The 12284-nt window shown below is 34.5% G+C and overlaps 1 protein-coding gene across 5 annotated transcripts in view; it reads left to right on the top strand.

Moving 5' to 3' along the window:
* The window catches only part of ATL1 (atlastin GTPase 1), a 53298-nt gene that overhangs the window by 27031 nt on the left and 13983 nt on the right, over positions 1–12284 (top strand). For all 5 annotated transcript variants that reach the window (XM_005867901.2, XM_014541006.1, XM_005867899.2 and 2 more), the window contains 3 exons: positions 1967–2023; positions 10239–10331; positions 11424–11562. In XM_005867901.2, the coding sequence (XP_005867963.1) occupies positions 1967–2023; positions 10239–10331; positions 11424–11562 (289 nt within the window). The remainder of the gene's footprint in view (positions 1–1966; positions 2024–10238; positions 10332–11423; positions 11563–12284) is intronic.

Below are 12284 nucleotides of genomic sequence, written 5' to 3'. Positions count from 1 at the left end.
AGAGAGAAAGAGAGAGAGAGAGAGAGAGAGAGAGAGAGAAAACATCAATGTATGAGAGAAACATTGATCTATTGCCTCCCATGCATGGAAACCTAGGTCATGTGCCCTGACCAGGGAATCAACCTGCCACCATTTGGTGTAGGTGACAACATTCCAACCAACTGAGTCACACCAGCACACCAGCCAGGGCTAAAATATATTTCTTGTACATCTCACTGACCATTTATGACAAATAGGCAATATGCTGAGTAAGTGTTAAATTTTTGTTGTTGTTGTTGCTCTCTTTTTTATTTTAATTTGTGTTTTTATTTGATTTTATTTGTGTTATATATTTCTTATACAGTAATAAGTACAATAACTTCTTCAAGCATATACTGTTCAATACCAGTTTTAGGGATTTCTTAAAGAAGGACTGATTTTGGATTTTTATATTGAGTAAATTATCTTTTTTGAGATCACTTAAAAATTTTCCTGTAAATGACAATATCTCAGTCTTCCTCAAAAAAGATTGTGAATTCAATTTATGTTAGTAGATAATTCTAATGAGAGTGTTTAATCCCTGACCAGCTGCCTTTTATTTTTTTAAATATATTTTTATTGATCTCAAAGAGGAAGGGAGAGGGAGAGAGAGATAGAAACATCAATGATGAGAGAGAATCATTGATTGGATGCCTCCTGCATGCCCCCTACTGGGGATCGAGCCTGTAACCCGGGCCTGTGCCTTTGACTGGAATCGAACCCAGGACTCTTCAGTCCAGAGGCCAACGCTCTGTCCACTGAGCCAAACCAGCTAGGGCCAGCTGCCTTTTAAATATGATATTCCAGACTTTCATTAATCACTCTAATCAAATAACTAGTAATTACCCTTTGCTTTCTATATTCCCATAGCCTGCATGAAGAGGGGGAAAGGATGGTAATCCTCTGTGTCAGCTTTCTTCCCCAACTCTGAAAAGTCACTGTGGCTTGTTAATCTTGTATATTTAGTGGCATTTCCTGTGCACACATGGGAAAACCCACTCAGCCACTCTGGATGAAACTCTCATCAGAGGCCCAATCACAGTCACCCTTAGGTTGTGTTCTCCAAAACCTTCCATTTCTAGCAACATAAAAACTGCTATGGTGCCTCTCAATTGGGCACAATAAAAAATATTAGACAGCAGTGTATTTGATGTTTTGATTTTTAAGCCAAATACCTATATGACTTTGTAATAATCCAGGCCATTGTGTGTCCTCAGGCAACAACACATATATATCCTACATAATTTATTGCTTTCTGGTCTAATTATGCAAGTTCTATTTTTTTTGTATGTGTTTTTTTTTGTTTTTGTTTTTGTTTTTTTTGAACCTTTATAGTATGTACTTTCATCATTACAATGTCGCATTCCAGTGCATAGATATATCACACTTTATCCGTATTGATGAGCATGTGGATTGTTTTTAGTTTTTCTCTATTATATTACAAACTAGAGGCCCAGTGCATGACATTTGTGCACTGGAGGGGGGGGGGTCCCTCAGCCCAGCCTGCCCACTCTTGCAGTATGGGACCCCTCAGGGGATATCTGCCTAAGTCGGCAGTCAGACATCCCCCGAGGGGTCCTTAGTGTTGCCGCAGAGGTGGGAGAGGCTCCTGCCACCACTGCTGCAGCAAGTTCTATTTTGAAAGGTCATTTAACATGTTTCTCCCCATTGTCCCTACAAAAAACTGTCCTATATTCTAGATATAAAAGATGTTAGCTTTAAAATGGAAACTTTATTTTTAAAATATCTAATTACTGTACTGTTTTATCTAATACTTAGTTCCTTAAAATGATTATTGTAATCTTAAGAATATAGTATTATCTTATAGCTTGGGGAAAAATATGAATGGAAGAAAGCCAAAAAGTAAAACTTTGCAGATACTGAAGTTTTCTTTGTGCATGTGTGTTTGTATGTGTGTGTTTGTATGTGTGTGTGATTTTCCTTCTAGCTTTTCACTGAGTATGGCAGACTGGCAATGGAGGAAACATTCCTGAAGCCATTTCAGGTAAGTTGGGGTTAACTGATGATAAATTCCTATCAAAATTTCCTGAAGACCATAACAGGTATTTTAATTAATTGTGAGGGTCTGTTTCTCTGTTTTAAAATTTCACTTCAGAAGCACTTTTGGATACCCATTTAATGCTATTCGATGCAAGGAGAAGATAGAAATGTGGAAATAAAAATTTAACAAACTTTTTTTAGAAAGGGGGAAGGAAAAATAAAAGAATGAATGATATTTTGGTTCCTGCAAAAATATCAGGTTTTCTCCCCTGAACCAACCCTAGAGATGTCATAAAAAAATAAACATACTATGGAGTGAAAAGTTGCCTCTTAAAGACTATCTACAGTATGATGGCATTTTTAATATAGCTCCAAAATGAGCATAACTAAATTAATAGCATATTGTTTAAGAATACATATACATATGTGTTAAAACTATATTGAAAGCAAAATTTAAGGTAGTAATTACCACTGGAGAGGAGAAATAGGGATATACCAGGGAGGGATACACAGGAAGCTTCACTGTTTTGGTATGTTCAATTACTTAAGTGGGTTTGTGGATTCACGGGTTCATTTTACTAATGTGCATAATAATATGCATATAAGTTATTTTATAGGTGTCATATCATAAAAATTTTAAATCTTAAAAAGTCAATAATATGTCTCAAAACAGCAATTACCAACTAACAAATGTAAGTTATTTTGTGTGTATGCAGTGTTTTTTAAGTATACAATTCACAATAGCAAAAAACACATACAAAAACTTTGATAATTAACTCCCATAATATAAAGACTTTTATGGAGAAAAATGCAAATATTTATTAAAGATCATAAAGGGAAATTTGTATGAAACAGATATATTTTAGATAGGGTGATTTAATGTTGTAGAGAATTTAATTCTCCCCAAATTAATCAATAAACTCAGTGCAATTTTAATTAAAATTACCACTGAATTTCTAAAGAAACTCAACACATTGTGCTATAACTTCTATGGAAGAATTAAGTTGTTTTTATTTAAATCAGTTTTTAAAAAGAAAATCAAAATTGGAGGATTGAATACACATTAAGAAACCATACAAAATGAAAATGGTGTGGTCCTGCACAGATACAAGAAAAAAGCCCAATGGAACTAAACAGACACCAAATATATCCCTATCTATAATAATAAAAGTGTAATATGCTAATTAGACCAGACGTCCTTCCGGACGACCTTCTGGACAAAGCTGGGGCTGCGAGGGAAGCCTGGGTCCCCGGTGCCAGAGGGAAGCTGGTACCAGCAGTGGGGGGAAGGAAGGTCTACTCTTGCATGAATTTTGTGCATCAGGTCGCTAGTATATATAGAAACCTGGTATTCAACAGAGGTGGTGTCATAAACCAGTAGCAAATGGATGGATTAATAGCTGAGATTTGGAAAAACTAATTCACTATTTGAAGAAAAAGTTGAATTTCTGTTAAACACCATATAGATTAGTAAGCTCCAATTGGATTAAAGAACTAAATATGAAAGTTAAAATTATACTAATAGAAGAAAATACTGGAAAATATCCTTCTGAACTGGGGTGAAGAAACATTTATATACTAGGATTCTCACAAAATAAACCATGTAGTGAAATATTGATGGGTATTATTACATTAAAATAGAGTATTTCTATTTATCAGAGGGCTCTATAAGAAGCAAAGTGAACAGATTGGTAGAAGATATTGACAATGTCAAAGTCAACAAGGACTTAATATGTAGAATACACAAGGCAGTTTACAATTAAGTAAGGACATTTTGCCAATTAAAAATAAGCAAAGGAACCATGACACATCTATTAGAATGGCCAAATTTCAGAGCATCAACACCAAATGCTCCACAAAAGAGGATGTGGAGCAACAGGTACTCTCATACATTTCTGGTGGGAATGTAAATGGTACAGTCACTTTGGAAGATAGTTTGGTGGTTTCTTACAAAATTAAACATTCTCTTATATGAACCAGTGATTGCACTCTTTGGTATTTACTCAAAGAAGTTGAAAACTTACATCCACACAAAAACTGGCACACAAATGTTTGTAGCAGCTTTATTTATAATTTCCAAAAACTTGGAAGCAGCCGAAATGTCCTTTAATAGATAAACTGCATATATCCAGACAATGAAATATTCAGCGTAAAAAAGGAAATGAGTTATCAGTCTATGAAAGAGACATGGAGAAACATTAAATGCACATTACTAAGTGAAATAAGCCAATTTGAAAAGGCTACATATTGTATGATTCCAACTATATGATATTCTGGCAGAGGCAAAACAATGGACACAAAGATCAGAGGATGGTGGGGGAAGCGAGGAGTGGAGAAATGAATAGGCAGAGCACAGAGGATTTTTAAGGCCATGAAAATACTCTATATGATATTGTAACGATGGGTATATGTCATTATACCTTTGTCCAAGCCCATATCATGTACAACACTAAGAATGAACCCTATGGATTTTGAGTAATTATGATGTGACAATGTAGGTCCATTGTTGATGAAAAAAAAGAATGCACCATTCTGGTGGGTGATATTAATAAATGAGGCTGTGCATGTGTGGGGACAGGTGATACTTGCCAATACTCTGCACTGTCCTCTCATTTTTCTTGTAAACCTACAGCTGCTCTAAAAATAGTCTTATAAAACATTAAAAATGATAAACTGTACTTAATTTTTAAAAAACAGGCAAAAGATATGCAGACAATTCACAGAATGAAAACCTGATTGGTTAACACATTTTTGAAGGATGTCAGGTCTCATTGATAATCAGATAAAAATTAAAATAATGAGATACCACTTTATACTCTTTAAGTAGGCAAAAAGTGGAACATGGGGTTAATACCATATTATAGCTACAATTTGGATAAATGGGAAAGCCAGGACCTATTGGTGAAAGTGCAGATTGGAGCAGCCATTCTGTGGAGCAGGGGAAATGTGTAAGGATATTGACTGGAGCATTGATAGAGTAGTGGTAGTGGGAAGTTGGAGGCAATTTAGGTGTCCATCACTAGAAGAATGGATACATAAGAGCATACTCTGGAATATTTTGCAACATCCAAAGGCAGTGAACCAGAAGTATACGGAGTAGCATGAATAATAGAGTGTTTAAATTGATACTGAATTAAGCAGAAAAAAATTTGAGATCTATAACATACTATTTATGATTATTTAAAACACTATAGATCAGTGGTTATCAACCTTTGTTATGGGGTGAGGCCACAACATTACTAACAAAGAAACAGAATTTCCGGAGGATGAGGCCCAGAAATCAGGATTTTAAAAAGATTCCCAGGTGATTCTAATGTGCAGCCAAGGTTGAGAACCACTGCTCTAGATAAACAAAATATATGTATTAGAGTTGAGAACAGAAAATTGAGAGATGGGAATGGGGGTCTGGGAAAAATATGATAAAGAAAAAGGGGCCTTCGCATGGAGAGATGATGGTATGCTGTGAGTGAGAGTATGAATCTCTCCCCCATGGTCTGGGGAAGCAGGTGGGGTAAGGTAGAATAAAACCAGTTCTTGCTTACAATCTTTTTTTTAAAAAATATATTTTATTGATTTTTTACAGAGAGGAAGAGAGAGGGATAGAGAGTTAGAAACATCGATGAGAGAGAAACATCAATCAGCTGCCTCCTGCACGCCCCCCACTGGGGATGTGCCCACAACCAAGGTACATGCCCTTGACTGGAATTGAACCTGGGACCCTTGAGTCCGCAGGCCGACGCTCTATCCACTGAGCCAAACCAGTTCTGGCAGCTTACAATCTTCTGTATGGTTTACAATACCTACTAGATTCTGTTGTCTTTTTAAAAAGTATTTGTCAGGCTGATAGTTGAAGTGTTGTATGGTAATTAGGCTATTTGTTTTGACTTTTGTCTTCTCTGAACCTGTTACTCTCAGGACCCATTGGAATAGACTGGGGAACTGCATTGTAAATTCTGGAAAGGAATGTTAAGTCTTATCAGCAGGCATCACTGCTTCTTACACTTTGCCAGATATACTAAAGTCAGAGAGACCAACCAATGCTCAGGAGGAGAGAGAGAGAGAGAGAGAGAGAGAGAGAGAGAGAGAGAGAGAGAGGGGGAGAGGGAGAGAGGGAGGGAGGGAGGGAGAGGGAAAGTCATAGAGTTACTGCTTGTTGGTAAACTGTTGGCTTATGAAATGTCAATGAAAAAATTATGACTAAATGAGTCAACTAACTCCTAAACATGTTTGGACGTGTAAATCTAAGTATCTGAAATTGAATTGAGAAACTCATTAAGTAGCAAACATGGCTTCCAACACTATTTAATAATATTTAAGATTAAAACAACCAAATTCAAACCAAAAAATACTATACAACATGAAATTAAAAGATAAAATACAAATATATTAAAATCTCAGAACATGTAAGATAGCAGCAAAATAATTCACATTTAAATTAGCATGGAGGAAAAAATCTAAAATAAAGTAATTTTGAAATAAAAGTTGTTAATTCAGCAAGCTTTCTTAGCAGTTCACTTCTGTCATCTTCCTCACTCCAGAAAATTCACTGTTTTTTTCTATTGTGAACCAGTGTCACCTCTATAACCCACATAAAACATGTATTGATATATCCTACATGTTTGTAATATTAATTGCTATGTAATGTATTTTCATATTAATATGCCATAATTTGTAAAGTCATTTCCCAATTGTTGAGCATTTGGGGTTTATTTCACTGTTACTCATAGTAGTGCTAGAACACTGATTTTTTAAATAATTTCCTAAAGGATTAGTCTCCAAAGGGAAGTTAACAAAGGTTATATTTTTCATGTTTTAAAAAATATATATGGTCATTTATAGGATATACCCAGCATCCCTTGCCCCAGTTGCCTTCCTGAATTTAATTCATTCAAAAAACAGTATTTATGACTTCAAATGTTTTTATCTGAGAAAATCAAGGTAATTTATAGTCTTAATTTTTATCTCTACCTACATATATATGTGAACAAATCAAGATTCATCAATGTTGAAAACTGATGGCTTTTGAAATAAGGACCGAGATTCATAGAATTCCGTACATGATAAATGTAAAGCATACAAATTGTCCAGGGAGAGGGTGGGGCCAATGGGTGTGCTTTTATTAGCTGGCTCATACCAGTTCACAAGAGCTAACTAGTAAACATTCAGGAATTATGTAAGCCAATTATTAAACAGTTGGTAGCTTGAAATCAGCCATAGTGTGCATACAGAAATTGTTGAATGCTACAAATCAAGGTGTTGTGTTGTTGTTGGAGAGGTAGTTTACTAGCACATCACTGGATGGGAACAATAGGCATGGAAATAGGGAATTTGACACTGTAGATAGATAAATAGAATATAGATTTTTGATTTGAAAAAATAAGACTTCATATTTGATCATATTCTACACATGGTCCTCATTATGTCGACTTGGGAAGGTGTCCAGTGAAAAAGACCAAGAAATGAAACTAAAATCTCCCAAGAAAAATGCAAAATATAGCCAAATCCACATATTTGGTTTCATTTATCCTAGTTCATGAACTTCTATTTTGTAAAAGTTGCTTCATAGCTAACCTCTATTTTCAAAATACATGTTTTAGGTGTAATTGTTCTGAATACTAGTTGTTATATTTTATTTTGACAAAAATTTTGACAGAAATTGGCATATAATTAAAGATAGTGGATATAGGTACTTTTAAATTCTCCTCTCCATAAGAATATCTTCTTTCCCCACAAGAATCCACAAAACAAAACAAGAAGAGAGGCTCTACCTTAGTGAAACAAGAAATATCCATAAGGCAAACTAAGAAGCATTCATTTTTAAGGAAAGAAGATGTGAGCCAAAAATTTTATATCCAGCAAAATTGACTTTCAAGTATAAATGGCACAAACTGTTATCAACATGTAAGAATGCAAAAAATAGTGTTCCCATGAGCCCTTAATGAGAATTCTACCAAAGAATGCACTTCAGATAAGCAAAGATGACATAACTTCGATCAAATGAGAGATAATCATATACTACGTGCCTCCTGATAAAAGGACACTCTGCTTCCCATAGTCTTGCCAAAGAAATAAAACCTGTGTCAGACCAAGCCTCTGTCTCTAGCTGCCAATTTGCAGGAAACCCAGAGGACAAAAGAACATGTTGAACTGCTCCATAAATATGCAGTCAGCAAGGTCCCAGTTATGGGAAACTCTACAGGTCAAATTCCTAAGTTCTTCAACAGATGAACTGTAAAGGGGAAAAGGGGTGGAAGAGGAACCTGTAAATTAAATGAGAATTAAAATACATAATTTTTAATGGGCAAGTCTGAAAGATTCAGTTAGAAACTCAGAAAATATAAACTTTGTTTAAAACATTGATTTTAGAGAGAGGAAGGGAGAGAGAGAAACATCGATGCGAGGGAGAACATTGATTTGGTTACCTTCCATAGGCTGGGTGTGCCCTGACTGGGAAATTGTACTGGCCACCACTTAGTACAAGACAATGCTCTAACCAATGGACCACACTGGCCAGTGCAGAAAATGTAAACTATTAGGAGGATCATTTAAAGATAAGCTAATTTTATAAAATATGATTTTTTCTTTATTACCTACATTTTTTTCAGAAACAAAAATTGAAATATCTCTTAATCTAATTTACAAAAAGCATATTTTAATCAGCCCTTAGATCGTAAACTACATATTTTATACTTAACTTTGAGGAGCAGTACAGCAGGGATTTTGAAGTAAGACCCAAGTTTACTGCTAATTCTTTCATCTCTGGCTGTGTGAGTTTGAGCAAGTTACTTAATGTCAGATGAGGGTGGAGGTGATTTTTATATATCTCTTTTGAAAAGAATAATAAAGTATAACCAATCTCTTAGGGCTGCTATAGAAATATATGAAATATCATGTGTACAATTCCTGGTATTGAAGCTGGCATATTATAGGCACTCAATAAATGAAAGCTAATACTAAATTGGTTTCAATAGGTCTGGGGTGGAGCTCAAGAATTCTGTACTTTTAAAAAAGCTTCCCAAATGATTTTAATGATTGTTCTAATTTGGGAAACACAGTCACTGATAAAATCCTTCTGGATGTGAACAAATATTTAACTTGAAGGATGATTATCTATGATTTTCTTAGAATAGTGGAAAAACTGGAAAATATTTATGAGAAGGGCAAAATAAATTATGGTCTATCCATGTGCTAAAATACCATGTTGCCATTAAAATAAAAATCAAATAGCTAACAGAGCACTAACTAGGTATCAGGCACTATTCTAAATGCCTATATATTATCTCATTTATTAGTCCTGTGAGGTGGGTCTATTATTATCTCTAATTGACAAATGAGGAGGCTAAAAATGTACGTAACATTACAAATAAAAATTGTGAAGCTGAAACATTTCTAAACTATCAATAATGAAAAATGTTTTATAATAAGAAATTGGCTTCATTAGAAGAAAGACTGAGTTAGCTTTCTAACAAAAAATATTTCAAAATCATCATATGAAGAAGTGATAAAATCATTTGCAGCCAAAAACTGTAGAGGGCAAAATATATTATAAAGGTATGTTATTTTGCTGGAGTGTGTGTGTGTGTGTGTGTGTGTGTGTGTGTGTGTGTGTGTGTGTGTGTAAGAGAGAGACTCGTCAGCTTTTTTGAATTAGTAATTTATTTTTCTCATTCTAAATAAATATTCACTTTTAAGCCCAATTTTGTATACTTTTTCTTATTGAGCCTTCCCCCTACAGATTGTGTAAGATTCAGGCCCCACAAAACCCAGATTACCACCCCTTTTTATGCCAGTTATGCATAATGAGAACCCCTATAGAAGAGAGTGGGACACATGTAATAGAGGAAAAATATCTAGAGAGTAATAGAGGAAACTTTCCTCAAATAAAACTTGAATCTTCATAAAAAGCTGTTTGAAAACCACCAAGCTGAATGCATCCCACCAAGAAATGAGACAGAGTTGCCCTCAAATTGGCTCTCAAATTGGCACTATGTAACTATGATCAGTTTTGGGGCAGCTTTTGGTTTACACTTAGTGGAAATAGGTAGGATGCTCTAATAGAGGAAAGACTACTCAGAAACTGTCAAAGATTTTATGTTTGCTTTAATTCCACAATGTGGTAAAGAATATTTGAATAGTATTCTTTAATTGGTTTCAATTAAAAAGCAGTGGGAGGCAACTTAGAATCTCCTTATCAATTCTTTCTTTGAATTATTTCGTAGAGTCTGATATTTCTTGTTCGAGACTGGAGTTTCCCATACGAATTTTCATATGGATCTGATGGTGGCTCCAAATTTTTGGAAAAACGCCTCAAGGTTTGTTAGATATTTAGGTGCATGAAATTTCACCATTAGTAATCTAGAATTATTTTTGTTGAATGATTTGCTGAATACTTAGTAGCCAAATTCTCATTTGACCCTCATAGTATCTCTATGAATAAACTAAGACAGATACTTAACAAAATACTTTCAGAATTACAATTTTCAAATATTTTCAATAATTATGATACAGATAAAGAGTTCTTTTGTAGGTATCTATAAAACAATGATTTATTCGAAAAAACAAATCTTTTAATTTGAAGAATTAAGTTAGTTCAAGACCACAGTTTAAATATCTGGATTCATGTTTTAGCAGAGGTTTAAAAGTCAATTTAACAAAAATATCTAATTTTGAAATCCCCAATCTTATAACATTTTGCTAGTAGTTCACAGAAAGTAAAATTAGAAGACTTTCCATTTTTAATGTCATGATAGTTTAATATTGACTGATTTACATTGAATAGATATCACACAAAAATACCTACTGAGAAGTCCGGAAAAAAAAAGATAAAAAAAAATTTCCTTTATAATCGGAATTTCTGAGCTTAACTTTTTAGGTTTATAATTACTTTTAGGGTAATTCGTACTATTAACTGTCAAATACATGTAAAAAAAGTGCAACTTAGCTTATAAACACCTATCTATTCAGATGCTTTCCTAGAATTTGAATGTATACCTACCAGGTGACAAGAAGCTGTTTTGAGTATCTCCTGAAAAGAAGGGAGGAATATTTTATGATCTATTCATGTCTCCTGTGAGTACTTTGAATTAAAAAAGGAATTTGTAGGAATTAGCTAGAGTAAAACCCCACTAATATGTACTAAAAAAGCGGGGGGAAGGCCCATCTGAGTTGGCATAAGAATAGACATTTGTTAACTGTAATAATAATGCCATATTTATGCTATACAGTTACTTAGGTATGGCAGTGTGGCAGGTTCACCCAAGATTTTATTCTTTCTTTAATATCAGCCCTGACATGTCATTTTTATAATTGTGGGCCAAGATAGAAAATATAAGATGCCACAGACTTCTTTGAAGTTCAGTTTATATTGAAAGTCATTTAAACTTCAGGATGATTTACTACTGCAGGTCTCAGGGAACCAGCATGAAGAACTACAGAATGTTCGAAAACACATCCATTCCTGTTTCACCAAAATTTCCTGTTTTCTGCTACCTCATCCTGGCTTAAAAGTAGCTACCAATCCAAACTTTGATGGAAAACTGAAAGGTGTGTCTGTCTTTTAATGAATATGTTTATATCACTTAGTCCGATATAAAAATATCATTTATCCGCTGGGCTTATGACTGCTTTTTCATTCACTGACATGAGGCTGATGATTAGAAATCGTCAGAATTGTGATTCCTGGGCTGGTGCTAGAGCGCCTCCTTGGTGAACTGTGGGAATCTGTGGCTGCTGAATATGTACATTGAGAAAAGAGGCTAAACCCTGAGTTCACTTGGGAGGCAGTAGCCCTCACCTTTTTGCAGAGGTTCCTGCTCACCTTTGTGCATTGAGAAATGCTCCTTAATGTCTTCCTGTGTAATTTTTCTTATTTACATTAAAGGGGAAAATAGATGTCTATATTCCTGGAATGTTGCATTAAGTTATATAGAGATTGAAATATTTCATGGTACTGAATTCAAGTCCTTTAAAACTGCTACTAAAGAATTTAATTATAAATTATTAAAAGCTTCACTAAAAAAGAGATCCTCTTCGGAATGAGGAACAGTTTTTTAAAAACCAAAGCACTAGAGTGTTTTTCAAATAGTATGTATTAATAGCATGTAATTCTCTCTTGAACAGAGGCATGTCTAACATTTTAAGATTCCCAAGCAAGAATTAATGAGAAAAAAAGAGATTCCAAAGTAACTCAACTTGTTAAAGAGGGCGTGGAAGTAGGATATGGGGAAGCAGAAGTTAATCTTTCCAAATAAATAGCCACCAGGCCT

The sequence above is a fragment of the Myotis brandtii genome, unplaced genomic scaffold (genome assembly GCF_000412655.1).
Source record: "Myotis brandtii unplaced genomic scaffold, ASM41265v1 scaffold253, whole genome shotgun sequence".
Lineage (NCBI taxonomy): Eukaryota > Metazoa > Chordata > Mammalia > Chiroptera > Vespertilionidae > Myotis > Myotis brandtii.
Note: the sequence above shows the minus strand (reverse complement) of the source record. Positions and strands in the feature narration are given on the sequence as shown.